Here is a 25730-nt window from a genome sequence, read left to right on the forward strand (position 1 = left end):
ATCTTAAAAAAGGAAATTAAAAAAAGAAAAAAAGAAAAGAAAAGACATCCCTCCCCCGCCTACTGCGAGAAGGTGGCTTCTCAGAGGAGGGTGGGGTGTGTCCCTGACGGACGCCCGCACCGACATCCAGGTCGGCCCAGGTGGCATCAGCGAGACGACGGTTTCAGGAGGCGTCACAGAAGGGTTCAGTGTAGGGCTCCTGCAAGAAGGGATTTCTCCAGTTTCTTTAAAGCAGTTACGATCTCTATAATACACCTATTTTGTGTGCAACTCTTTCATTTGATTTTTAGGGACCTGAATTTCTCCAGGGCCTGGGACGCAGGAAGTAAGTGCGCACCCAGGGTCCCGGGTGGTTTGGGGGGGTGGGAGAGGTGAGAAAGGGGCGCTGTGGCACACAGGATGGAGAGGAGGGCTGTGAACACGACTGTGATTTTCCACGTTGAAAAGTTACCTGTTGTCTCTTCCCTTTTCATTAGCCTTACAGGAGTGGAGGCAGATTTTAAATGCAGGGAACTATAGAGAGAATTTAGCCTCAAAAAAGAGAGCTGAAACCTAAATGAGGCTTCTGGCTGAAGGTAGGGAACGGACTCATAAATTCAGGAACCTTGCTGGCTCCGGTTCCGCGGAAATGAACAAAGGAATATGCAGATGGGGAGTCACCAGGTTGCCGCGGTGGCTGTGGGCTGCTGACGAGATCTGTGCTGCGGGCCGGGGCCGGGCGGCGGAAATTCCATTTGATGTGTTCCTTGCGAGGTTTACTGTTCACGTCTCTCTAGCAGTCTCTGGGATGGGAGTAAGGAGGCAAACCTGTTTTTCTTTTTTCTCAACGTGACACCCCCCCCACCCCGTCCCCACCCCATGATGTATCTGCTGTTTGCTGTATGTTCTAGTTTCCGACTTCCTTTATAAATTATGCATTTGTGTAGCTTCGACTCTGCTCAAAGTTTTTGCTTGGCGCTCTGCATCTTAACAAGCACTGCTGGGAATTGGGCGGCTTTGCCTCAGACAGGCAGGGGTAGTGGATGACGGGGCAGCCCCCAGCCTTGCTTCCTGTTTCTTTCCCATTACACCTGCTCGTGAGTCCGGCTCACCGTGTGGGGAGCAGAAAGCAGTGACGGGCCGCTTTAACACATTGTAGTGTCTTCATCCTGCGTACAGCTTGCGCGTCATTGTGTGTAGGCTTTGAATTTATTCTATTCAGGTTTGATTGTGCTGCTTGGTCAGCTGTATCTTTTAACATAGATGTGGTCGGGCACCTGGGTGGCTCAGTTGGTTAAACCCTCTGCCTTCGGCTCAGGTCATGATCCTGCAGTCCCGGGATTGAGTCCCACATTGGGCTCCCTGCCTGCTTCTCCCTCTGACCCTCCTTCTTCTCACGCTCTCTCTCATTCTCTCTCTCAAATAAATAAATAACATCTTAAAAATAAAATAAAATAAAATATACGTGGTTTATCAAATCAGTCAAGTAGGAGAAAACAAAGGAATCCCCGTGATTCCATTTTGAGCGCTTTGAATGGTGGCAGGCCTGAATGTATTTTTAATCAGTGAGGTGCCACGTGCTTGGGGACAGGTCGGGTTGGTGGTCGGTCTGCAGTTCTGAACCCAGAGAGCTCTGAACACTGGCAAGGTGTTCACCTCTTGTCTTGTGACAAAGTGGATGTGACCTGGTTAACAGTCTCTATCCTGCGGGGGGTGGATATCTGTGCATTTCACTGTGGAAATTTTAATGGTTTTGAATATGGAATGTATGCATTCCCTTTTGGGTATCTTCTATGAGATATGAGTCATGTACCCTATTATCCTTTTGTAAATTTGAAAACCTTTGAATTTTAAAACAGAGCCGGTGCCGGAGGACTGTATGACAGGACGCTGGCCAGGCTTTTCAGGAGGGCCAGCGCCTGCTGCCCGGCTGTCCCCAGCCTCTCCCACCTCCCAGCCAGGGTACGGTGGAGCCCAGACCTGTAGGGCAGCTTGTTGTATGGCTGGAGGGCCCAAGCCTGGCACTAGAACGCAAGGATTGGAGAGGGTCCCCCAGGCCCTGAGAGGTTGTCCGTACCTGCCTCTCACCTTCAGGGTTAGGCTCTTGTTCAGGAGCGATTGGAACTGACGACATGACGAAGGTCACATTTTCCATGACCACTTAATTTTTATAGCTTCTTGAGATGATACTCTTTCAAGTTCAGAATTAACCTCCAGGGACATAACTGTCATCTTCAATTACATTGCACTGAAGAAGAAATGTTTTAAAGTCCAAAATGGTTATTTTATATACCATTATGCAGTTTTTGGTACATTAACTTTCATGGCCCTTACGTTCTCTTAATGCTATGACTGTATTATTAAAAAACATTAATCTGGAACTTTTGGAATGAGAAATGAAAATAAAACACCAAAAAGGCACTTGAGAGTCTAGCTAAGAATTTCAAACTCAGCACGTTTGGGATCAGGCCAGCGCGACTGAAGTTTACAGGAGGCACAAGACGTGTTTGACTGGCTTAAGGATATTCACTGGTAGCGCTTCCCGCTGGTGGAATTAAATTGGTTCTGCCAGATATGTTCTTCTAACCCGTGTGTCCGAATATTCTTGATCTCTCTTGTTTTCTTAAAAAGTCATCACTCAAGATGTAGGGTCAGGTGTGTATTGTATGGGCAAGGACAAGTCAGATTCTCTCCTACCGCGTCTTCCCTGATGGAGGGGAGCGGATTTCACAGTCTGAGGACCACGCTTTCCTTTTGCTCACCTGCGGAGTGGCCACGGGGACATCTAGTCACTATTGAAGACTGTGCTTGGTGACAGGCCTGGGGACATGGGGCCCTTTAGCGTCTCATGGATGAAAGGGTGATCACTGGGCTTCCATTAATATTTCTGTCTAAGCCCTTAGAGACTTTCTGACATAATAATTTTATAATTAGATCAGAAATGATTTGACCGAGAATTGTGTGTTTAAGCTTATGAAGTGTGGTTGTAGAGGTTGGAGGGAGGGGATGTGTGTCTGGAGTGTCGTCCGAGGAGGAAGATGGTGGCACCGTGCCCGGGGCTGGCGGGCGCTGTGCGGATGCCCTGCCTCGTCCTGCACCACCTCCCTGACCCCAGGGAGGCTACGCCAAAAAGCAGGTGGAGACATGAGCACCGGGTTCCGGGCCCTTTAGGAAAGGATTACAGTGGCCGGAGGGCTCAGGTCTCTCGGCCCTCTGCCCATTAGGGGGTGAGTGTAGCTAGAGGCAGTTGCTCAGAAATGGTCAGAGGTGACCTAGCCCGGGGCCTCCCCGAGGCACAAGTGGGGGGAGTGTAGGAGCTCACTGAGCATGCATTCCCCGAAACAGGGTGCCCCCTTCCTTCCCAGGGCCCCGGGGCCGGCTGGCTGCCAGGCCCGCTGCTCAGAGGCGCCGACCTGGACCTGAGGCCCTGTGGGGTTGGTGTCCCATCATATAGCTGTGTGTCGCTCCCTCGGCTGGGCCCTGTGAAGGACCCTGGCAGTTCCGGAGCCCGATCCCTCGCAGATGGAGGACCAAGTAAGACTACAGACAGCCACTAAGCTCTGATGGGGCAGACCGTGTTTTTGGAAATGAGACCTGACCCGTAGAGGTGGATGTTTTCTCGGAGCAGGAGTCCCTTCCAGCAGGCCCGGGGGCGACGGAGCGAAGCGGCTTGGGGCTCGCTGCAGGGTGAGGGTGACCGACCGCCTCCTGACACCTCCCGCTGCCTCCCGACACCTCCTGCTGCCTCCCGACACCTCCCGGTTCCAGAGCACAGGACAGACCCTCGCTTGAAAGATGTCGCAGGGCGGTTGTCAGTATGACTCACCACGGCCGTAGGAAGGCCACAGAGAGGTTTCTGCGGGGCTCCTGGTTTGGAGCAGCTTCTGCTCAAAGGCCCCGTTTGCTGTAAGACGGCTGGTCAGCAGTGTGGGACCATCGATACTGATCACTTAAATATTGGAAAATGACGAAGAAAAGCCATAGCCATTGCTGTTCTCTGATTGATTTTCTGCCCTTTCTCCTGACCATGAAGGGACCATTTGTTTTTTATGGTTCATAACGAGAAGATTCTGGCCCATGTCCACGGTGTTCTTCTTTTCGGCCGTCTCTGGCAGCAGGCGTACCGCTCCTTTAGAAAGCGACTTATCATTAAGAAATACATATATTTTAAGACTGAATACTCTCCCCCCACATACTTTAAATTCTGTTTTGAACACAGGTATCTTTTCTTGATGCGATAAAGATTATGCCGGTTCCCTGCTCTCCGAAAACCGTGTGCTCCCGTGAAACCTCTCCTGAGCCGAAGTGGCAGAAAGCACAGGAACATTCATTCATGTGGGAGAACATTTTTGAGCATCCCCAGACCCCAGAAATGGCGTCCCGGGCTCTCCTGAGACCTTAGGGACACATCTTGCTAATGCACACAGTAAGCAGAGGTGAAACCCTGATGCTCTCAGACACGGCCCAGAGCCTGGGATGGGGGGTGCGGGACGTGAGATGCCGTGCGTGGCCCCCGGGGCCGGTGCACCGCCTCCACGGCTGCGGCTGCACTGCCGGCTCCACTCGCCTTTCCACTTCTTGCCTTTCGCCTTGTCTCATAAAAGCAAAAACCCCCTTTGGGTTTTGGTTGTCGGGAACAGGTGCGTCAGTACTCGCACTCAGAGGTCTTTCCTCGGTGAAACGCGCTAGCACGAGCTTCGGGAAGGTGGTGATACGTGTGTCTCCTGTCCCCGCCGCATTCTCCATGAAGACACACTCATGACATCTCATTAAAACCAACACGAAGCTCGCTGCTGCCATGTTCTGTAGGCATTAGCGACCGTATTCTGGAAGTTGTGGGCAGCGCCTATACCTGAAGCAGGTGGAAAGGAACAAGCCGTTGGAAGGGACGAGACAGACTCATTATTCGTAGCAGTTTCTTTGTCAGCTTACAGGCCCTGTGGAGGGTTACCAAGAAGTAATTACATTTAATGAGGAATTTAATAAAGTGACTAACAGAGGCATTAGCGGCTATCCCGAGAAACCACGATGGGGAGAATACACTTGTAGAAGCACGCTTGCCCCAAACATAAATGACGTGTCCAGGGATAATCCTAAAAGAGATGAGCAGGACTTCTTGGTGAAGAAAACTAAGAAAACAGTACTGACAAAAGCAGATTTGAATAAATGGAGAAACACACTGTGTGCCTGTATAGAGAAATTGAGTGTTAGGAGGTTGTCACTTCTTGACAAAATTAATTTATATGTTTAGTACGATTTTTTGGGTGTTTTTGAATCAATTTTTGTTCATTTAACATTATAAGAATTCAAGTGTCATTCTGTTAAGAGAATATAATGGCGTGCTTGAACATTCCCTTATCTGCTTAAAATTTAGGTCATTTCTACTTCTTCATGATAAGAAATGCTGTGAAGAAAATCTTTACACATACAGACTTCCCCTTTATTATATTTTTTGGTATTTTTGTCTGACAAATTCTCACAGGTGGAATTCTCGGATCAAAGAAGACAATTTAAAATGCTCAGTGTTGGGGCGCCTGGGTGGCTCAGTGGGTTAAAGCCTCTGCCTTCGGCTCAGGTCATGATCCCAGGGTCCTGGGATCGAGCCCTGCATCGGGCTCTCTGCTCAGCCGGGAGCCTGCTTCCTCCTCTCTCTCTGCCTGCTTCTCTGCCTACTTGTGATCTCTGCCTGTCAAATAAATAAATAAAATCTTAAAAAAAAAAATGCTCAGTGTTACCAACATGCAGTTTAATGCGACTTTAGTCAAAGTCTCTATGGGATTAGAAAATTGAATAACTAACTGATTAATTTGGGAAGAAAAGAGATGAATATAAATAAAGCTAAGTAAAACCTTTAAAAAGATTGTGAGAAAGGAAAACTTCCCTCCCAAGCATTGTGAAATGTTATAAAGAGAACTTAAATCAGAGTGGAGCCAGTCCAAGTACTGTTGATGTGATGACGGGATACGTTCAGTGAGCCTGAAGTAGAATTTGTTTTATCTGAGAATTTATATATGCTATAGGCGTCCTACAAACCTGGGAGTTTGGGGATTATTTAACGGGCAATTGGTGTGATTGGCTAGTGTTTTGAGGCAGAAACTGTTCCTCCCGGTATGTCATATAGCACAGCAACATCCAGATGGCTTGAAGGGTTAAACGCAAAACACGTTAAAACACCCAAGAAATCCACGTGCACCCTCACTGAGCGGGATGTCCTGGGCCCCGGGCATGTACTGGATGTTGACGTCCATGGGGGTCAGCTCTGGTCTCGGAAGCCCAGGTCTGAGGACCCTGCCAGCAGGAGAGCACGGTGCTGGGTGGCACAGCCCCCACTGGGGTTTGGGGACAAGCGTCCTAGAGACATGGCAGTCTGCACAGAGACCGCAAGGGAGAGTCGGGGTTGGTAGAGTGGGAGGGCAGGCTTCCAGGTCACACCCCAGGCCATGCCAAGTGGGCGGAGGACGTGGAGCCACTGAGGGCGGGGCCATGGCAGGCGGGTGGCGTGCTCAGCAGGAATTGGGTTCTCAAGATCTGGGCGCGCTGAGCAGTTCAGATGGGGGTGTTGAAGATTTGGGACGGACAGAGCAGGGCAGTGAGCAGGTGTGTGTGAAGGTATGCTCCTGCTGTATCGCTGAGCCTGCCCTGGGGATGGGGCAGCAGGGGAGGCCACTGCAGCTCAGAGCTGGCGTGGACTTGGCTGTGGCCGGGAGCAGAGATAGTGAAGGGGACAGGCCCAGGAGGCAGTTAAGAGGTGGGACGAAGCAGGCAGGGTGGGGAGTCAGGGGTGGTCTCTGCTGTTCAAGAACAGGGGTCGGGCGGGTCAGGGCTGGTAACCAGCTCGGAGCCCTCGCATCTGTTTGAAGTGATACCCCTACCACCCTCTGCTGGGATTTTGGCTCCTTTGATTTATGGATGTATCCTCACCGCCTGAAAATAGTGATGGGCACCTAGCAGGTGCTCAGGAAACGTTTGAAGGATGAGCTGCAGGTTTCTGGCTTGAGCAGCTGGGGCGGGAGGGCTGACATTCTGCATGCCGGGCCGCTGGAGAAGGAACAGGTCAGACCTTCAGGAAGCTGCGTCAGATGATAGAACCAAGGCTTGGTATGTCTAGAGGCAGGAAATGAACTGGATGGCAAACACGAGACTAGGGCAATATTTGCAACAAATAATGTGGATGGAGCCTTTCATAAGTAAAGAGTACGCGAAGTCAATTGGGAATAGTCAGTAGTGCCCGTGCCGTGGTACAGACACGAGTAGGAAATCCACAAAACAAAGTCACAAATCGTGACCACACACTGGAAGAAGTTCCAGTGTTACTAATACCGAAAGAATGCTACCGGATGAGTGTGACGACTTTTCTCTCCCCAAATCAGAATGACTTTAAATAATGAGAGTAGCATAACCTTGTCAGAGCATAAGTTTGTGCAACGTTTTTGCAAAGGACTTTGGCAGAATGTAGCAAGTGGCTTCCTATTTTTCAGTCAAGTAGTTCTGTTTCTGGACACATATTGTAAGGAAGCCTGCGGAGGCCTCTCCCGCTGTGGACCTCTTCCCGCCTGCCCCAGTTGCTCCGAAACCCCTCCAGAGAGGAAGCTGCTCCGGCAGGACTGGGGGTGGCCCAGGACCGCTGCAGAGGCCAGCGATGGGGGCAGGGCTTCATGCGTTCTAGGAGCATCTCTGAGCTGGAAGAGTGTGTCAGTGGGATGCATATTGAGTAATTTTGTTTCTGTTGTGTTTCTAGATGAAGACGGTCAGCGTGGCCTTAGTTTTATGCCTGAATGTCGGCGTGGACCCTCCCGACGTGGTGAAGACGACCCCCTGTGCGCGTTTGGAGTGCTGGATCGGTAGGTGCGGCCCCTCCCTCCTCCGTGCGCTGGGGCGGGCGTCCCTGGGGGCTCTGGGCTGGGCGGGGCTTGCCCTAAACCCCGGCCCCCCACCCCTGCTGACTGAGTGCGCTACAGGCCGGCCCTGGTTTTCGTGAATCAGAGAGTTTCGTTTCTTTTTGAACTTTTTTTGGAACCTTTAAGGTATGAGTTGTCCTGTATGAAGTGCTTCAGGGACAATTAGGAAGTAATGATTATTGGATTATAGCATTTTCTCCTTTAAATTTGAACGTGGTAGTAGCTTTGTATACTTTAAAAAAAAACGGAGCGGCTGTTTCCTGTGCACACTGCAAGGAGGCCTGGTTCTCCCCGAGGAAGGCCTGCCCAGTGCTTAGCAGCTCGGTGTCGCGGGAGGGGTGAGCATTCGGCCGTCACCGTTCAGCAGGATGTTTCTTAGTCTGCTGGAATTTTTTTTGTCAAGACTCAATGCCGAGGGGCACCTGGGTGGCTCAGTGGGTTAAGCGGCTGCCTTCGGCTCAGGTCATGATCCCCAGGTTCTGGGATCGAGCCCCACATCGGGCTCCCTGATCAGCGGGGAGCCTGTTTCTCCTTCTCCCTCTGCCTGCCACTCTGTCTACTTGTGCTCTCTCTCTCTCTCAGATAAATAAATAAAACCTTAAAAAAAAAAAAAGAATGCCGATTCTTATGAAGTGCTTTCTCAACATCTCTGACATATCACCTGGCTTTCCCGTCTAGTTTGTTGATGTGGTGAATGACACTGGTGGAGTCCTGGGTGTTAAGCCAACCTTGAATGCCTGGTGTTATCTTTTTAATATATTGCTGGATTTGATGGCGAATAATTTGTTAAGGAATTTTTCCAACTGTGTTCATGAGTGGTATTGGTTTGTGGATTTCTTTTCTTGCAATGTGTTTTTTTGGTTTTGGAAGCAAGATAATGATGCCCTCATTTAAATGCGTTGAGAAGTAGCCCCGTTGTTTGTTTCACGGAAGAGTTTGTGGTGAATTGGGGATTATTTTCTCTCTGAACTTTGGCGCAATTTAACAGTGAAGTGTGGGGTTTTTATTGTTTGTTTTGTGGATCATTTAGTTCTTGATAGGATTGGGGACAACAGCACCCTCCCCCCTCCAGCTTTTTCCATCTCTCAGCAAAAGCAGAAAATCCCTTCATCTGCTTTAAAAAACAAAAATTACAAAGGACATATTTCCTCTGCTATGTGAAGGCCAGCCTTGTGGGGCTTGGATTTAAGGGAAAAACCTCCATTAGAGGCTGTTTTTGCTCATTGAAAGAGCCCCCAGAGGGTTTCGCTGGCAGGAAGTGGGGATTGGCTCACTAGAGGTGTGGGAGGAACACTCTGTTTTGGATGGGATGGGGTGGGGGGAGCCGAAGCCTATATTCTAGTCTGAATTGCAGACGGTATTGTTTTTCTCACTTTGCTTGCCAGTCTCACTGTCTCTGGGGCCTTAGGGGGACCGTCTCTGTCTCACAGCCTCCCCGCTGGCAGCCCAGGCCTCTTGTTCCCCACGCCCAGTGACAGAGTAGCTGCTCCCGTGGCTGATTTCCCTAGAGACTTCTTGGCTTTCTGCCACATCCCGGTGTCTGTGCCGGTGAAATTGACTTCTTATTAGCCACCACTGACTGTTTCCACTTCATTTACCCCTTGTGAAAGCTGGATTCTGCCACTTGTGTTCTATTTTCTCCCTCTTGAAGTACTCTTACCTTCGGTTTCTAGAACAATGCTCCTCAACCTGGATCCCAGGGTGTGCTCCCGGAGATGCGTGAACCCTCTGGGATCCTGTGGGTCGAGGTGTCTGAATATGGAATTGTACCTTCCCGGTGAGGACCCTCGGCTTCCATTCGATTCTCTGGGCTTTTTCTCTCTGCCCCCCCCAAGAAATCAAAAGAGCCCTCCCTCGTACCTCACAGTGTCTTCGATGGGTATTTATGGGACAATGTCTGTGAAAATGAAAGGAGTTCCTTATTTCCTCCTTGCCTTGAAAAGTCCAGGAAATGAATAGATTTAAAAAAAAATTTTTTTTTTAAATTTATTTGACAGAGATCACAAGTAGGCAGAGAGGCAGGCAGAGAGAGAGGGGGAGGAAGCAGGCTCCCCGCTGAGCAGAGGTGAATAGATTTTTTATACCATGTTTTTAAAATTACTCTGCCAGTTAGCAATGTAATCTACTCTGTACTAATTGTAGTGGATTTTGAATTCAAAGGGACGGACACCTTTTCTAAGTTAAAAAATTCGTGTTTGCCCTTTATTTCGAAAGTGAATGGGGCTGGCCCTTCTGATGTGGTTTTAACAGTGTGGAATAAGAGAAAGAAGATTCCTGGACACTGGATTCGGCAAATTTGCAGTGGTATCTAGCAGTACATATTTTAATTTTTATTTTGAAAAAAAAAAAAAAAAAATTCCCAAACTTGCCAGCACAGAGCTAAGGAGCTTTTTTCCTGTTCCGTACGAGCGTCAGCTCCTGCAGTGCCTGTCCACCCCTGTGAGTTACTGTGATTCGCACAAGTGTAACCCCAGTGTGGCCGTCACCACCAGGGGGGACCGGGGTGCCTTCAGGTGTGTCCCTAGTCCCAGGACGCTGTTTGTGGCACAGGGACCTGGCTCAGCGCCGTGCGATGCCCTGGGTTTAGTCCCTCCAAATCGGACTAGGTTGTCAGTCTTTCCTTGATGCCCATGACCGTGACATCTGGAAGGTCACAGGCTGGGTTTGGTGGAGTGCTCTGTTCCTGTTGTTTCCTGAGGAGCAGCGGAGTGTCACGGGAGGGCTCTGCCTTCCTCCACGGCCCGTGCCGGGTGGCACACAGTGTGTTTGTCCTGGTACTGGTTATGCAGCTGACTTGCTTACCACTCGCTGTAGCGGTGCTGCCGGAACCCTCTGCTGAGCGCCCCCCTCCCCCTTTGCAAATCAGACCGGTTTGGAGACGAGGGCGCAGCTGTGGGTGGGCCTCGCCTGACGTCCAGCGCATTCGGCGCAAACTCACGGTTTCCTTTTTCACTCGGAGGGTCACAGTCTGCTGTGCCGTTGCTCACCACGATGTGCCCAGTTGCCAGGCTGCCCTGTGCCCACTGGCTCGTGTGGCCCTTGTCTCGTGCTGTTGTCGAGTAGTCCTGATTTCCGGCTGCCGCTTTCCGCCCCATCCGGGCACGGAGCACGCTTCCCAGGAGCCCAGTTCCCATCAGCGACATCCAGATTTAGAAACTGGGATCTGGGTGCTGGTGTCCTCATGGGAACCAGTGCCTCGTTGCTCCCTCTCTCCCTGATGCGTGTGTGCGCACACATGTGTCTGTGTACCCACGTTCACGTCTGTATTTCTGTACTGTGGGTGCAGGTTAAGAACCGTCTCCTTTCCAGCCCGGCAGGACTTTTCCGTGTTTGTTTCTCCCTCCTCTGACAGCCTTGATATGGTTTCTCGCGTGAGGCGGCTTCTCCTCCCTGCTGTCTGCACCCCCGTCAGACTCCTGTATCCTGCCCGTTCCCCCACGGGTGTCTGTCCTCCTCCCTGCCAGGTCCCCAGGCCCTCCACGGAGATGCCTCTTCCCAGCCTGTGGACGGGCCCCGAGCCTCTGATCGCGGAGCGGCTGCCCGCCCGGCCGCGGCCCCATGCCCCGGGCTCACGTCGGAAGAGGGTAGCATTTGGAACAAGGGCTGTAGGTTTCAGGCGTGGTGAGAGCGGCTGCGGGACCTGAGAGCTGGGGCCCAGCGCAGAGATGGTGAGGTTGCACTTAGCAGGGCTGGCGGCTCCGGGTGTTGGCAGCAGAGCTGTTTCCAGCTTCCAGGGGACAGCTAGAAAGGGGGAACTGGTTGGGGAAGGGGGCTGGGGAGGTCGCCGGCCCAGAACCAGCAGCGCCCAGAGGAAGAGCAGCAGAGCCAGGGCCCAGAGTGTGGGGGGTGAGAGGTGCTGGACCAGGGGTTCAGGCGGTGAAGGCCGTGGAGCGGCTCGGCTGGCGGGGTGAGGCCACCCGGGGCCCAAGGATGGGTTGGTTCTGCCCTTTTCAGGATGTGAACATCCAGGTGTGTCATGGCTGTGGAGGGGGTCACAAGGGAGACCCCCTGCAGGGGCTGGGGTGGCCAGGTAGCGTCGAGGGCGCTCCTGCTGTGAAGGCAGCTGTCCCCACGCGGTGGTCCCTCTCCAGCTTTGTGCGAAGTCCGAAGGGTTTGCGTCCATCGGGACCCTCGCCTTCCTCCTCTCAGCTGTTCACGTCAGCAGGTCCTTGTCCGGCAGCGGAGCGGCGACGGCACCCACCTCTCGGCTGGGGACAGCGGTCACGGGGAGGGCGACGAGGCTCGGTGCCCACCCCGGGCCGCGTGGGAACCGCGGTGCGTCCTGTGGCCGCTTCTCTTCTGCCCCCGTGCGCTGGCTCAGGAGCGAGGGGCGCCTGTGTCCCGCGCTGGTGCTGCCCTTGCGCCGGCCCAGGGGGCGGCTGCTGTGTGGCCAGAGGGTTCTAGCGGGCGTCTGAGAGCAGAGTGCCGGGCGCTCCTCTTCTTAAGCAGACGGTACCTGTGTCAGGTGACCGCGGAGTCTCCCGCGCTTCCCCTCAGGCCTGTGCAGGGGGGTCTCTGTGCCGGGGTCAGGGGCTGGCGGGATGACGGCTTTCTGGCCGCAGACGCACACACATCAAAGCACCAGAGACGGTCTGTGCTAGCGGACACTGCTCGGAGCTCGGGGCGACGGGTGCGGGTAGCTTGAGAAGGGGCCGACTCACTTTCGGTCTGTTCTGGTGGCCCCAGGCGTGCTCTGCCAGCACACAGGAGAGACTCCGAGCCGGGCCTGGCCGAGTTTGGCAAGTGGCCCCTTAGGTGTTCTGATGGTGACAGCAGTCGTCGTTGCCGGAGCGCACAAGGAGCCGGTTTGCCGTGCGGCTCCCGAGTGCACGGGCTCCTCGCCGCCCCCCGGCGCAGGGCAGGCTCGGGCGCCTGGAGCCCCGCACGGCTGGCTGTCGACACCTCTTTCCCCACGCCGGCCCTTCCACTCCGCCTGATAATAAGATGCTGTTTTATTTCATGGAAGTGACACTCAGCTCCTGTCAGAGAAGCAGGGCAGAGGCTGTTTTGTTTTATGGCCGGCATTAAATGCTGCGGCGTGATACTGAAAAGCACCGCACTGAGGAACAGCGCGTGCCCGTACCTCTCGGAGAAATACCTGTTTGGAAGCGGGTACGGGTGAGCTGCCTGCAGAGCAGGGGCGACTCATGTAGCTGAGAGGGTTTTCATGCTCCGTGACGGGGCCGTGTGTCACCAGAGGTGAGAAGGCTGGAGGTGTGCCAGGTGCTGGGAAATTCTGGAATCCTAAGGAAATATTTGGGAGGCATCTGGCGGCGTTTTCCTCTTTGTCCTCAGAGGAAAGTCTTTTCTGCCACCCCCCCCCCCATACACGGGGGCACCGAGGGACGTGGTGAGAGCCACAGACGGAGTGACCATCTTCGCACGTCCTTGAGATGCCGGAGCCCTGCCCCGGGCCTCGTCCTTCGACTGTTACAGCAGACTCGGGGCGGCGTCCGTCAGGTTGGCCACAGACGCTCACGCGGGGAGCTTCCACACAGGCACAGAAGGAAGCGGGGGCCGCTCGTTGTTCGCAAGGAGCCTGACCAACAGGGCCGGGGCGCGGGCCTAGTGCCACCCTGGGCAGCCCGGGAGCTCAGAAAATGCTGCGGGTGGGCGACTCACGACAGGCCGGGTGGAGAGAGGGGCCTTTGCAGGGGAGGCGAGGTCCAAGACCCCGAGGGGGAGAAGGGCCCCGGCTGTGGGGGTGGAGCTCCTGCAGCACAGGTAGGCACCCCCTGAGCATCGGTGTCGGGGGCACCCACACCCGTTGGCCTAGTGCACGCCCGGGCCTGCCGTGGAGACCCTGTTTTCTCAGTCCAGTCAGGCCGGGGGTATCTCTGTGTGGCCCGGAGGAGGCGTGCATAAGGGCTCGGGGCCTCCCCCGCCCCCCGTATGCAGAGAACCTTGTGTGAGCGGCGGGGCCTGCACCTTCCAGCCGGCATCCCAGCGGTCCCCTCTGTGGCAGATCCTCCCGGCTCCCGGTGCTAGTGCAGTGACAGACGACGCAGGAACCCCATCTGTATTCTAGCTGTGCAGCCAGTGGTCGGGGGGAGGCCTCTGTCCCGGCACCCACAGGCACCGGGAGGGCCACGTCCGGCCCCGAGCCAGAGCCTCACTGCCGGGGCTCCCCGCTCTGCCCTGCCTCAGCCAGGCGAAGTGCCTCCCTCTCCGTGCGCTTCTAGTGGTAAAATACGTGTGGGTGTCATGGCTGGTACGGTACAGAGCCACAACAAAGCACTTCTGATTTCACAGTGGGCCTTTGCCATGATTATTTTCTCCATCGAAATTAGCTGCTCAAGGTTACACAGCTAATTAGTGGCAGAGTCCTTGAACGCCAGGCAGAGAAATCTGTACTTGATCCAGGAGGCAGTGCGAACGCACAGTCAGCAAGTCCATTAGCAGATGTACAAGCTACAAAGAGGGCACACGTTCTAGAGCAGTGAGCGCTGCATGTTTTTAAGTTTTATTTTTTTAAAGATTTTATTTACTTGAGAGACAGAGAGAGAAAGAGCACGAGCAGGGGGAAGGACAGAGGCAGAGACAAACAGACTCTCGGAGGAGCCGGGAGCCCGGCGCGGAGCTGCATCCCAGATCGTGACCTGAGCCGAAGTCCGACGCTTCGCCGGCTGAGCCACGCAGGTGCCCTTAGTTTTGAAGGACGGGAGATGCGTGGGAAGGGGTGCAGATCCCGGTGCGGAGGCGGACCACTCTTCCCAGGCTGACCCGTTACCGGTCAAGAAGCAGTCTCAGCGGCGGCCCCCAAGTCCAGCCCCGTCTCTCGTCCCTCCCATCCAGCCCTGCCCCCGGTGTGCGCCCTGACAGCACAAGTCAGTCGTGCTTATTTTCACATTCTCCGGGTGGCGGCTCACTGCGGGCTGGTCCGGGGGCGGCGGGGGGGGCATTCTCCGGGTGGCGGCTCACTGCGGGCTGGTCCGGGGGGGCATCACAGAGGAATTGTTTCATCTTCCAGTGGGTGGAGGTGACACCAGGTCAGCAGAGCCCTGCTTCCTGGGCTTCTGCCCTTCTCAGAATCTTCGAGAACCTTAGCCAGGAGGAGGGAGAGTCTCCGTGCCGGCACCAGGTGCCGCGGTCGGGACCAGCACGTCAGTAGTTAGTGGTGGCGCACCGGCTCCTCTGAAGGGAGAGTGGAGGGAACGGGGAGTTTTCAGGTTGGCTGACTGCCAGCATCATGGCCAGCCTCTGTGACCTTGACCGAGTCATCTGGCCACTTAGAACTTTAGGTTCTCTTCTGTGCCGTGGGGTGGGCTGGCTGTAGTTCCCGTCAACGTGAAGTTCTGTGCACCATGAGACCCAGGGGGCTTAGGCTGGAAAGCTTGCCAGAAGACTGCCATAAAGCTCAAATTTCACACGAATGCCATGTACTGTCTCCTCTTCTCTTCCCCCCGCCTGCCCACCCACTTCATTCACTCCGTAGAAGCCCCTGAGGGTGTCAGAGGAGAAATGTCTTGTTGGGACAGTGCTGTAGCCTCAGAGCCGGCCCTCCTCAGACGGACCGGACCGTCAGCACCACCCTCCCGGAACTTTCTAGTTGATTTCTCTACTGGCTGACTGCGGTGAGCTTGGAGTCAAGGCACCGTCTCCGTCTCCCTGGTCCTGGTTCTTTCCCCCTTCCTGATCCCTCTCCTCCCCTGCCCCACTCTCGGTCCTACCCTTGGAGGACACCATGTGGTTAATTGGCCGCAGGGGTTCCCAGTAACGGGACTGATCTGTGCCTGATGAGTGGCCAGTGACTGCGCCTGCCCCTCCCTGGGAAGGCAGGGGTTGTCATCCAGATTGGGGAGGGGTAGGGGTGCTGCTCTCAGGCGCCCATGACTAGTGAGGGGCTGCTGCCCTGGTGGCAGGTGCCCTCCAGCTCTGGAGATAGTCGGCATGCCCTCCTTGGGCACGTGGGAGAGGATGGTGTGGGGCTGGAGGGCCTGGGCTTTCCGAGGGGAGAAGTCCAAGGAGAGGGCTGGCTCTGGTCCTTCCCCCTGGCTTGGGCACCGAGGGCACACCCAGGAGCTGCTGCTGATCACTGTGGTTCCTGGACAGGCCTTTTATCTTTTTACAGAGGAAACCATTTCCAGTCTCTTTCACAGCCATAGCACTGGCCACGTGGACGCCGCACTCAAGTGTGCGCAGACGTGCACGAGCTCCCGCATTTGCTCTCCTGGGCTCGTGCACAAGGCGCGGCTGCTAGGAATGGCCTTTTGTTTGTTGATGCTGTTGTCTGCTTTCCTTTGCTTTGCTTGTGCTCTGCGGTGGCCCTGAATTTATTTTTCAGATTCCGACTTATTTGTGTCTCTGGCCCGTCTTGTGATTTCGATTACCACAGGGTTGATTGAGGTCATTTTAATTCTTTTGAGACCTTAGCACTGGGTTCCTACCAGCACAGAGGGATGAGGGTGAACTTCTAACTTCTTGAGTTACGCACGGATTGAAAGAAATTTCCCACACTTCTTCCGGGTAAGTTAGTTACACCCAGTTTTCATTCGGTTCCCTCAGCAGAGGTGCTCAGCCACCGACGGGGCTCTTCCGAAGCTACTGACTCAGACGCTCCAGGGTGGGGCCTGGCATCCGCGTCGGGAAGAGTCCTCAGGACTTTGATGCTCTGGTGGTAAAGGTCCCTCCCGATTCTAAAATCCCAATACTTCGTTTTATAATTCTCTTTTAAAAAATCAAAGTAATACGTGCATACAGCTTTAAAATCACACAATACTGAAAAGTATAATGAGAGAAAGCTGCTTCTTGTTCCTGCCCATCCCAGAGGGGGTGCTCTGATCCGTTCCTTTCTCATCCCAGTGTGTAATTTTCCCCGTGGTTGCACATTTGCCAGTTACTCTTATCCGCTAAATTTTTGGTGAACTTACGAGTTTATTTTTTTACGTATATTCCAGTAGATCTGTCAAGTGCTATCAATAATTATTCCAGTGCTCAAGAAATCTGTTTTTAAAACAATACCGCCCTAGCTCCTGTTGGACGGCCTTTGTCTCTGGATCTGGTTCATGGACGTCTTGTGGTTTCTCTCTCTCTCTCTTTCCCTGGGTCCTTCACTGGCTTCTTTTGTGCTTTATTTCCCAAGAAGAGGAACACGGGCAGAGTTTGGAAGTGTTTGCGGGTCTGAAAAGGCCTGTGTTTTACCCTCTGACGTGAATATCGGGTGGTTGTTCTCATTCAAGATGTAAAGGCACTCTGACTTCTGTCCAGCTTTCGGTCTTGTGGGGAAATCCAGACTCTCTCGGTCCTGATCGTTCGTGAGCTGATTTTTCTCTAAGGACTTTTTTTTGTCTTTGTTTTTAGCAGTTTGACTACGATGTGTCTGGATACAGATTTGCTAGGGTTAATCTGTTTGTGCTTCACTGACCTTCTTGAATCCGTACGTTGGCGTCTCTTGCCAGATGTGGGTAGCGGCCCCGCACTAGATCTTCAACTGCGTTTGAGCTCGGCCTGACGTTTCTCATTGTGAGACTGTGATGACGTGAACTTTACTGTCCCCTGGTCCCTTGGGGCTCTTTTCTTGGGAGCCATTCCCCTTCTACAGAGTGGGGGTGTACATTCTCGCTTGGCCCGGGGCTGTCCGGGGAGTGGAGGGAGACAGGGGGAGATTAGCTGAAACCCTCCTGTGTGTGGGAGGCAGCATTTGAGAGGGCGACGTTGAGGAAGTTGGGGCAGAATTAGCATCGGCACGTGGAAAACAGGGATAGCGAGGACAGCTCAGGGAAGGCACTCTGGGTCGGCACAGACACACAGGCTTATGGATGGTTGTCAGCCTTTGGACACACGTCTGTAAGATCGCGTGATGGAGGGGCCGCCGACTGGCAGGTCCTGGGCCCAGGGAGGAGGGCGTCACGTGGTGGATGCGTCCTGGGCCCAACTGGCTGTCCAACTGGATGTCCTTTTGGCCTGGAGGAGCAGCTGATGGGCCTTGGGCATTTGGCCACATTTTCTGGAAAATGAACAAAGCGAGTGGGCATTTTGGGGAAAACAACCAAAGTGTTTATAGCTGGTGATGAGATTTGAGATATTGGAGAACAAGATACAGAAGGTCTATGTAGCTCAGTGATCAGTGCTTTCTAGGTGGCAGTGATGATGACACAGAGTCGCCCGCGGACAGAGGGTCTGTTCCAAGTGCACGACAGGTCCGTGGATTTTAATGCCATGGAGTACGGGCTCATTGCTATGGTTTCAGACTCCCCATTGCAGACAGCCTTAGAGAAGCTACCACGCGTCGAGTTTCGGTGTAGCAGCAAAGATAGCGTGACTGTCTCAAGAGGCGATTTAAAGTGGCCTTCCCGCGGACGTCTGTGTGTGAGGTGGGATTTTCCTCCTCTGTGTCGGCCAGAACCACATTTTGTAACAGATGGAATCAGGCCCAGATGTGTAAGACCAGGTGTTAAAGACATGTGCAGAAAAGGTAGGACAGTGCTATTCTCATTAGTTTTTTGTAAAAGTCAGTTTTCATAATAAGTATTTATGTTCAAAGGTAATGGGTTTGTTATTACTTTTATATGAATGAATACAGTTTTTAAAATTTCTCGTCTTGAGTTTGAATTCAGCAAATACCAATAGAGACAACCACTTAAAAGTTGTTTGGGGTTCTTCAGCATTTTAAAGAGTGCAGGGATGTCTGGAGACCACGTAAGTTTGAGAAATGGCTGGTTAGAGCTCCTTGCCCTAGAAGCCACTCCTGAAATGGGCGGATAAGCCACAAACACACAGGCGTGTTGACGAAACGTTCTTGTGGAGGAACCAGCACAGACAGAAGGCACGTAGAACGCGTCGCCTTGGTCGCTCCATCTTCCTCCTGGCCCTCTGCGCGAGGGACGCACGGTGTGGCCCTCCCTGGGCCCCTCCTCTGCACAGAGGCCCCCGCCAGGCCCGAGGCCCACCCCGCACAGCCTGCCAGGAGTGCAGGAACAAAGCCGCGGGAGTGCAGGGCGACCCCGGGGCTGAGTGACGAGTGCAGGGAGGAGAGGAGACTTCACGGGCCAGCGAGTCTGACCAAACAGCCTTCCTCTCGAAAGGTGAGCAGGTGTGGCGTTTTGTCCTGTTTGGGGACATAGCCATTCCCTGCATCTGGTTCAACACAGAAAACCCCAGGTGTGTGTTCCTCGGTCCAGGGTGACTCTGAAGTGAGTGACGGAAGAGGGAACCGTGGGCGATGGGCTCGGCCGCGGAGGAAACGAATGGGTAACGGACTTTCTGCTTTTATTGCTTCTTCAGATCCTCTGTCGATGGGGCCTCAGAAGGCTCTGGAAACCATCGGTGCGAGTTTGCAGAAGCAGTATGAGAACTGGCAGCCGCGGGTGAGTGCTCTTTGTTTGCTTCTCTTTTTTCTTAGAGGGAAGCGTCAATTCCCTGGTTTCAAACAGCATGTGAATCCAAGCGAGAGGTTTTTAGGGACCCTCAGCTCGCGTCCCTCCGGGGCTGGACGCTCCTCGCCGCGCCTCCTTCCCCAGCTCCGTGGACGCACCCTGTCGTGCACGAAGGCGGCCGGGCGCTGGCGGGGGCCCTGCGCGGGATGGTCTCTTGCTCGTTTGGCCCGAGTTTCTCCCTACAGTCTTCAGGCACTGAAAAGCATTTCTCGTGTTACTCTTAGATCACGGTTTTTCTCAGGAAACATATTTTCAGTAACTTTCCTGCAACCTCAACTAGTTAGAGCTATTTCTCCTGTCTTCAATTTTCAAACAGTTGCGAAAAAAGCACTCAGCATTGAAAAGATGACACCTATTATATGCTTGGTCTTTGATTCAAAAGGGAGGGGTCCCCTTGGGAGGCAGCCGCCAATTACCATGCCTTTTGTTGCTTATATCTGACGGTTCTGTGGTTTTGTTCTTTTAAAGAACAGAGGCAGGTTGCCTTTTAAGATCTTAAGTTTTCCTTGAACTACCCCAAGACCTGTGTCCTTTAGCTCTTTAGCTGGCTTGAAGATGTACTCATTGTAGCAGCAGATTAGAAATTTGGGGTGTTTATGGAGGTGCTTTCTGTTCCGCTTTGTGTGGTGGGCTGGCTCTGGAGTCCTCTGCAGGGACCACGCGGAACGTGGGTGGTGGTGGCCTGGCTCACGCGGCTCCCAGGAGCCTTTGTGGTCATTGCCCTTCCTTTTTGAGCGTCTGCCTCACGGAGGCAGATGGCTTAGGGCCCGGTGAACCCTGCGTGCTTGGGCTTCATCTGTGGACTCTTCATCCGGGTGATCTGGAATTAGGGAGTCTTTGTACGTTATTTACATCCTAAGAGAACAGTCAGAAGTGAATCTGTTGGTGCCTGTCACTGTGTCTGCGGGTCATTTCTGTTGCTGCCTGTAGTCAGCATAGACTGAGTGGTGGCAACCGTGTCCCCTTGTGTCTTAGGGGGCAGCAGGGTCTAACTTGTGGAGTTAATAACCGCAGACTCCCATTCTTCAGAAGCCAGATTCTTAGTGATGATTTTGATCTATGCCTAAGGGCCTTGCTTTTCCCTCTGTTATATCTGTTACCTCTTGATGGTTATGTAAAAACTCAGGAGCCTTTCTCGTGTGGGTATAATGCCTTTGGGGCTTGGATGAGGAACGGAGAGATATTTCCATGGTGTATCCCTTTAACGACAGTTGAGGTGCCTCCTGTTGTCAGTAGAAACTCGCTTCCTTGAGGACTTTGAAGGCACTCCAGGATCTCAGTGGCAGTCTTCAGGGGCTTCCGGGTGCGCGTGCGGTTTGGACAGACTTCTGTCCGCGTGTGACAACACACAGAGCTGACGTCTGTCGGAAGACTTGGCGTCACCGGCATCTGGAAGGCGGAGAACCAGCAATATTTAAATGTAGAAGAACGCCTTTCTCACTTACCCACATCTCACCGTCTCCTGAGTTCGACGTCGGGCTTTGGCTTTTGGCTGGGTTCATTTATTTAAAGGAGAATGTGGCCGGATAAATTCAGATCTACCGACTGCGTTCTTCACGGACAGGCTCTGCTATTTTAATTACGTTCCTCCTTTTAAAGACGTGTCACATGAGAAGATGTGGTCTTTCAGAATACGGGATCGATATTTCCGGATATTGCCTGTTTATTCCCTTGGGCGTGATTTACGATTTCGGGGCGTGCTAGGAGTGGCTTTACCGCTGGCTTTACTGTTAGCTTAACTTGGTAGGCACCAGCTAGTTCGTGCTCGCTGGCAGTAAGTGGAATCTTCGAAAGTAGAATCCATGATTTTTAAAGTGGAATCTTCGAAAGTAGAATCCATTATTTTTAATCTAAGTCTCTGTTTAAGAGTAGATCTCTCCCATGGCATCTGGAGGAGGCGTTACCGTGTAAGACAGCATTTACATATAGGCACACAATCACGGATCCAAAAACGACAGTAGACTCAGGATGGGGTTGAGACGTCACCTTCTTGCAGTGGGGGTGGCCACGCGGGGCGAGTGGTAGCAGAGAGGGTACGGCCCTCCAGATGGACGTTGTTAGTCCGAGACACGTGCTTGAGGTCCGTGGGCTTTGAAGAGCGGATCTGCAAGGGGGTGTTTTGAAGGAGAGACTCAGTTCACAAGGCTGGTCAGGGAGAGTGTTTCTGGATTGTAGGGTGCACCGGTGCGGGTGGGACCCCATTGGGGCTGGTTTGCAGGCGGGGACCAGAGCATGCCAGCTGCACCCAGGAAGGGGCCGCTCACGTCAGCGGACTGGGCTCCTGAGCCCGCATTCAGGAAGTGGAACCATGGCGATGAATACTTAGTATTTTCTGTGTTGAACGTCAGGACGGTTGCGTTCATTTTTAAGTACGATAAAGGGGTTAAAATTTTGCTGCTCCACCTGTTAGTGGGACGCATATGTTTGGAAACGAGCCTGAGGCCCGGGATGCGCCAGGAGGGCTGGCAAGGGCGGCTTGTGGGCTGTGCCTTGTGCGCTGGGCGGTCACGACCCGTGCTCTGGGGTGAGCGGCGTGTTCCTCCGCTGTCTGGAAGCTCCCGTGGGTGACGGGAGAGGGAGGCCGGCCTCGCGTCGCCTCCCAGAGTTTGCACGAGACAGGAGACGATAAGCAAGCTCAGACATTGCTGTGCGTGGTGGCGTGTTCCTAACTGTAAATCAGGGTCCTTTGGAACACTGCAGAGCAAAACACACAGCACTTGACTGTGTTTACGGGGCCCTCGAGTGCTCTGCATGAGAGGGTCCGAGGAACCACCTGCAGTAAAGCAACGGGAGTGTTAGGAAATCTCTAGACCTTTGAGGTGGACACCCCCAGATCTGGTCTCCTCTTCTTCCGTGTCCTGTACTCTGAGGCTCAGAAAGGTGGCGCAGCTGGAAATGAGGTCCTATTCATTAGTGTTGGCGTGCCTCTGCGTGCCTGTGCGTGGGCCCTGTGGGACCGAGCTACCCCAGTGCCACTCAGAAGGGACAGAGAACCGACCACGGGAAATGTGCCCGCCTCGTGCCTGCGAGAGTCGGTGTCCTTCCTCGTGTGCTCTCCTCCTCCTTTTCTCGCTCCAACTATGCAGGATTAAACGTTTTGGTAAAGGTGATTTGGGGTCAAGAAGGAATTCAGAGAAGCCATAGCGATGATGTTTTTTTCCTGAGGCTGCCAGACTGTGAGGCCCAGATTTCCTTTCCAGGCCAATCGAACCCTTGTCTAAATAATTTATCAGTTTGCCACCAGTGATTTCTTTTGATTAAATTTAAGGCTCTGCCTTACTACCTCGTAGGTACATAAATCTGTGTTCTGCAGGAGATGGAAGGAGGGATGCCGGCCGGAAGGGGGACAGACCTCACGCCTGTCCCGGGAAGTCCCAGCGGCCGTGTGACCAGGTGGTGGCAGCGGGGATCATGGAACAGGGCCTCCCCAGCGCAGAGCGCGTGTTTCTGAGGCTTTCTCTAGCAAGTCGGGCTTCCCGCGGTTTCATGTGGCGCATGATGGGCCTGAGCTGATGGGGGGGCCGCAGTCAGGGGCCTGGTCCTGCCGCCCTTTCCCCACAGCGCTGCCGACCCGGGAGCCGAGGGGGGTGGGAGCGTGTACCACTCGCTGAGCCTCCCACCGTCGCGGCATCTGAAGTGACCCCGGCCCCTGACTGAGCGCCTTCCATCCCAGTGACATCGCAGCGATCGTGTCTACGCACGGGGACGGAATGTGCCCTTCGGAGCCTCCCTGGAACACGCCTTGCTTGTCGTCGGAGCGTCTCCTCTGGGAGGCAGGTCTGTGGGTGCAGCGGGGACCGCAGGGGCGGGCGTGCTGGGCAGTTCTGAGGCCCGCGTGTGGCGCCCGCCTTCCGTCCCGGCCTCAGCTCCCCGTGCTCCCCTGGCCGCTCACGGCCGCTGTGCGGCTGGGGAGGGGAGGTCAGTGTGCCCGTTAGACAGACGCGTGTTACGCGCTCCCCACCCCGCAGGGTACACGTGGGGGCCGGGAGTCTGTCTGGGACAGATCAGGGCCCCACCACCTGGTCATCAGCCCGGGGAGATTATGGTCACATTTCATCTGAGTGACAAAGGCCTTTCCTTTGGTTTCGATCGCGGAGTTGTGTGCATGCCTCGGAGAGCCAGCTTGAGCCGACCACGCTGCCTGGACCGTTGGGTGTGTGGGGGCGTCGGGGCAGTGAGGCCGTGGACAGCCTCGTTCACACGGGGGCATTCGCAGGCACGTTCTGCAGGCTTTAGGCACGGGCACTGTTGGCCAACCCCAGCACTTAGGTTGGGGCGGGGTCAGGGGTAGGCGCTGTCCTTGCTTCTTCTCTGGGGCGGGGCTCACGGCGGGACCCTGGTCGTGGGGAGAGAGAGCGTCTGGCAGCCCGTTGCGCGACCTGCTGGCTGTTGCACTGGGAGGTGCTGGAGAAGGGCCCCGTCTGGCCAGGTTGCTGGTCGGGCTTTGTAGCCCGCCGTGCGGCTGGGTGACTCACCGCCCCGGCCTGCGGTGTCCTTCCTGGGGCTGGTCACAGCGCTTGGGACTTGTTTCGGGGTGGGAGTACATGCAGAGCAGCGTACATGAAGGCAGGCCCCTGTCCCACTGGACTCCCTTCAGGGTTCCGGAGTGAACCTTGCACGGGACGCGGTGAAGACTCGTGGCTGAGCGGGTTCCACCTTGCCTCAGGGTTCTCAGAGCTGCTGTGGATTATCGAGGGAGGAGCCAGCTCTGCCAGTGCACTCTGTCCCCCCTCACCTGAGGAGGTGGTCCGGGTGGATGCGTGGAACAGGCCAACGTGGGCTGTTTGTTGTAGTGGCTCCTGTTGGGACAGTCACGCTGTGACCTCAGGCCCAAACTGACGTTGCGGTGCGGCCAGTGAGAACGGCCCTGAAGGGAGAGCTCTGGTCCCTGACCCACACCGCCATCCCGCCCTGCTGTCCCCCTCTCCTTCCTTGCCCAGCCTGGCTTCCTTTGCCGCGCGTCCTCACTTGCTTGTGCGTCCGGGACACGCTGTGAACGAGGACGCACGACCACAGCGGGTGCTGGGGGGCGGCTCCTGCTCGTGTGGCTCTGGTCTGGTATGAAGCACATCGCACCAGGGCCTGCTGAGTCTGCGTGACGGTGTCGGCAAAGCCTTCTGGTCCTCTTGGGGTCAACCGTTGGCCTTTGGCCGTGACTTCGTGCTTCCCTCGGAGCGTGGAGCTCCGTGCCTATGATGGACACCTCAGTTACGTCTTTGTTGCGGCCTCGAGCGTGTCCCGCGCTCCACCTCCACCCCCTTCTCTCTCAGTGCCCGTCCGACAGCTTCTGCACACATGTTGGGGGAGAATCCTGATCTGTGCTCCTGTGCGGCCCTGTCCCCCGAACCCCCGTTTCCACCCAGCTCCTGCTGCTAACCCACCTGCCAGCGCATTCCAGCGGCGCTCAGAGGTGGCGGCCCTCGGCCATTGCTCAGCAGCTTCGAGCACCACCGATGAACCGTAGAAAGCCCACAAACCCGTTGAAGGGGGAGGGGGACGGGGAAGTGGGGTCGCAGCTGGTCTGGAGGGTGCGCGGCTTGCAGGGCTAGACCCCGGCTGTCTGACGCGGTCCGAGGGTTGCCCCTCTTTGGGCTGCTGTGGTGTGGTCCCCGTGGTGACTCCGGCCTCTGCAGTCACCGGGCAGCCGGCGCGGACATGTGACGGTGCTCCTTGGATCTGGCCCCGGCTGTGAGTGGTGCAGCGTCACACGGATGCGAAGCCAGGGCCGCTGTCGGGAGTTGGGTTAGTCAGACGTCCCCGCACGCCCCTCATGTCCCTGCGGCAGAGGTCACCGGCAGCCCCTCGCTCCTTGCCTACTGTGGGCAGGGGCGCCTTCCGGGCAGGGAGGGCTGACCGGGATGGGCGCGTCCTTGCTGCCATGGGGGGGGCGGGGGGTGTCCTGGGATCCTGGGAGGAACACGCACTTGTTGAATTGTTGGTGTGTCGCTTCCTAGAAATGGAAGTGGAGCAGTTAGCGCGGAACCGAGGGTTTGTAAGTGAGAAAGGAGGCTTAGCGGGGAGAACAGGACAAGGCAGGCTGTGGCTCCCGAGGGGCCCGGTCCTACACCACCCGGCACCCCTGCTCTGGGCCCTCCTCCTGCCCACCTCTGCGCAGGGACTCGCTGGCAGTATCGTGTTTTTACAGAGAAATCGGGCTTAACTCTGTCCTTAACAAGCCTGTCAAGGATCCGGTCTGTCCTCTTCGCGATCTCTTTCACGAGAGAGCCGTCTCCGGGTGTGACAACTTGCGAACGAGGGAACGAGGATCGGGCGCTGCCCGTCTGCGCTCTAACCCTGCCGCTCAGACGTCTGACAGCGCCGGTTTCCTGTGCCTCCTGTGCCGCGCTGGCTTCCTGAGTTAACCCGGAGCCCCCAGCGCTGAGTGATGTGAGGCTGCTCCCTCCGGAGGGCTGCTGGGGAGGGAGGTGGGGACGTGTGAGGAAGTGCTGGCTCCGGGAGGGGAGACGCTAGGAGCGTG

At 54.8% G+C, this 25730-nt stretch overlaps 1 protein-coding gene across 2 annotated transcripts in view; it reads left to right on the forward strand.

The window, feature by feature from the left end:
• The window catches only part of LOC111160429 (regulatory associated protein of MTOR complex 1), a 339277-nt gene that overhangs the window by 68557 nt on the left and 244990 nt on the right, over positions 1-25730 (forward strand). For both annotated transcript variants that reach the window (XM_022523546.1, XM_022523548.1), the window contains exons 2-3: positions 7718-7820; positions 19101-19183. In XM_022523546.1, coding sequence (XP_022379254.1) covers positions 7718-7820; positions 19101-19183 — 186 coding nt within the window. The remainder of the gene's footprint in view (positions 1-7717; positions 7821-19100; positions 19184-25730) is intronic.

The sequence above is a fragment of the Enhydra lutris genome, unplaced genomic scaffold (genome assembly GCF_002288905.1).
Source record: "Enhydra lutris kenyoni isolate GAN:26980312 unplaced genomic scaffold, ASM228890v2 scaffoldscaffold75, whole genome shotgun sequence".
NCBI classification, from domain to species: Eukaryota; Metazoa; Chordata; class Mammalia; order Carnivora; family Mustelidae; genus Enhydra; species Enhydra lutris.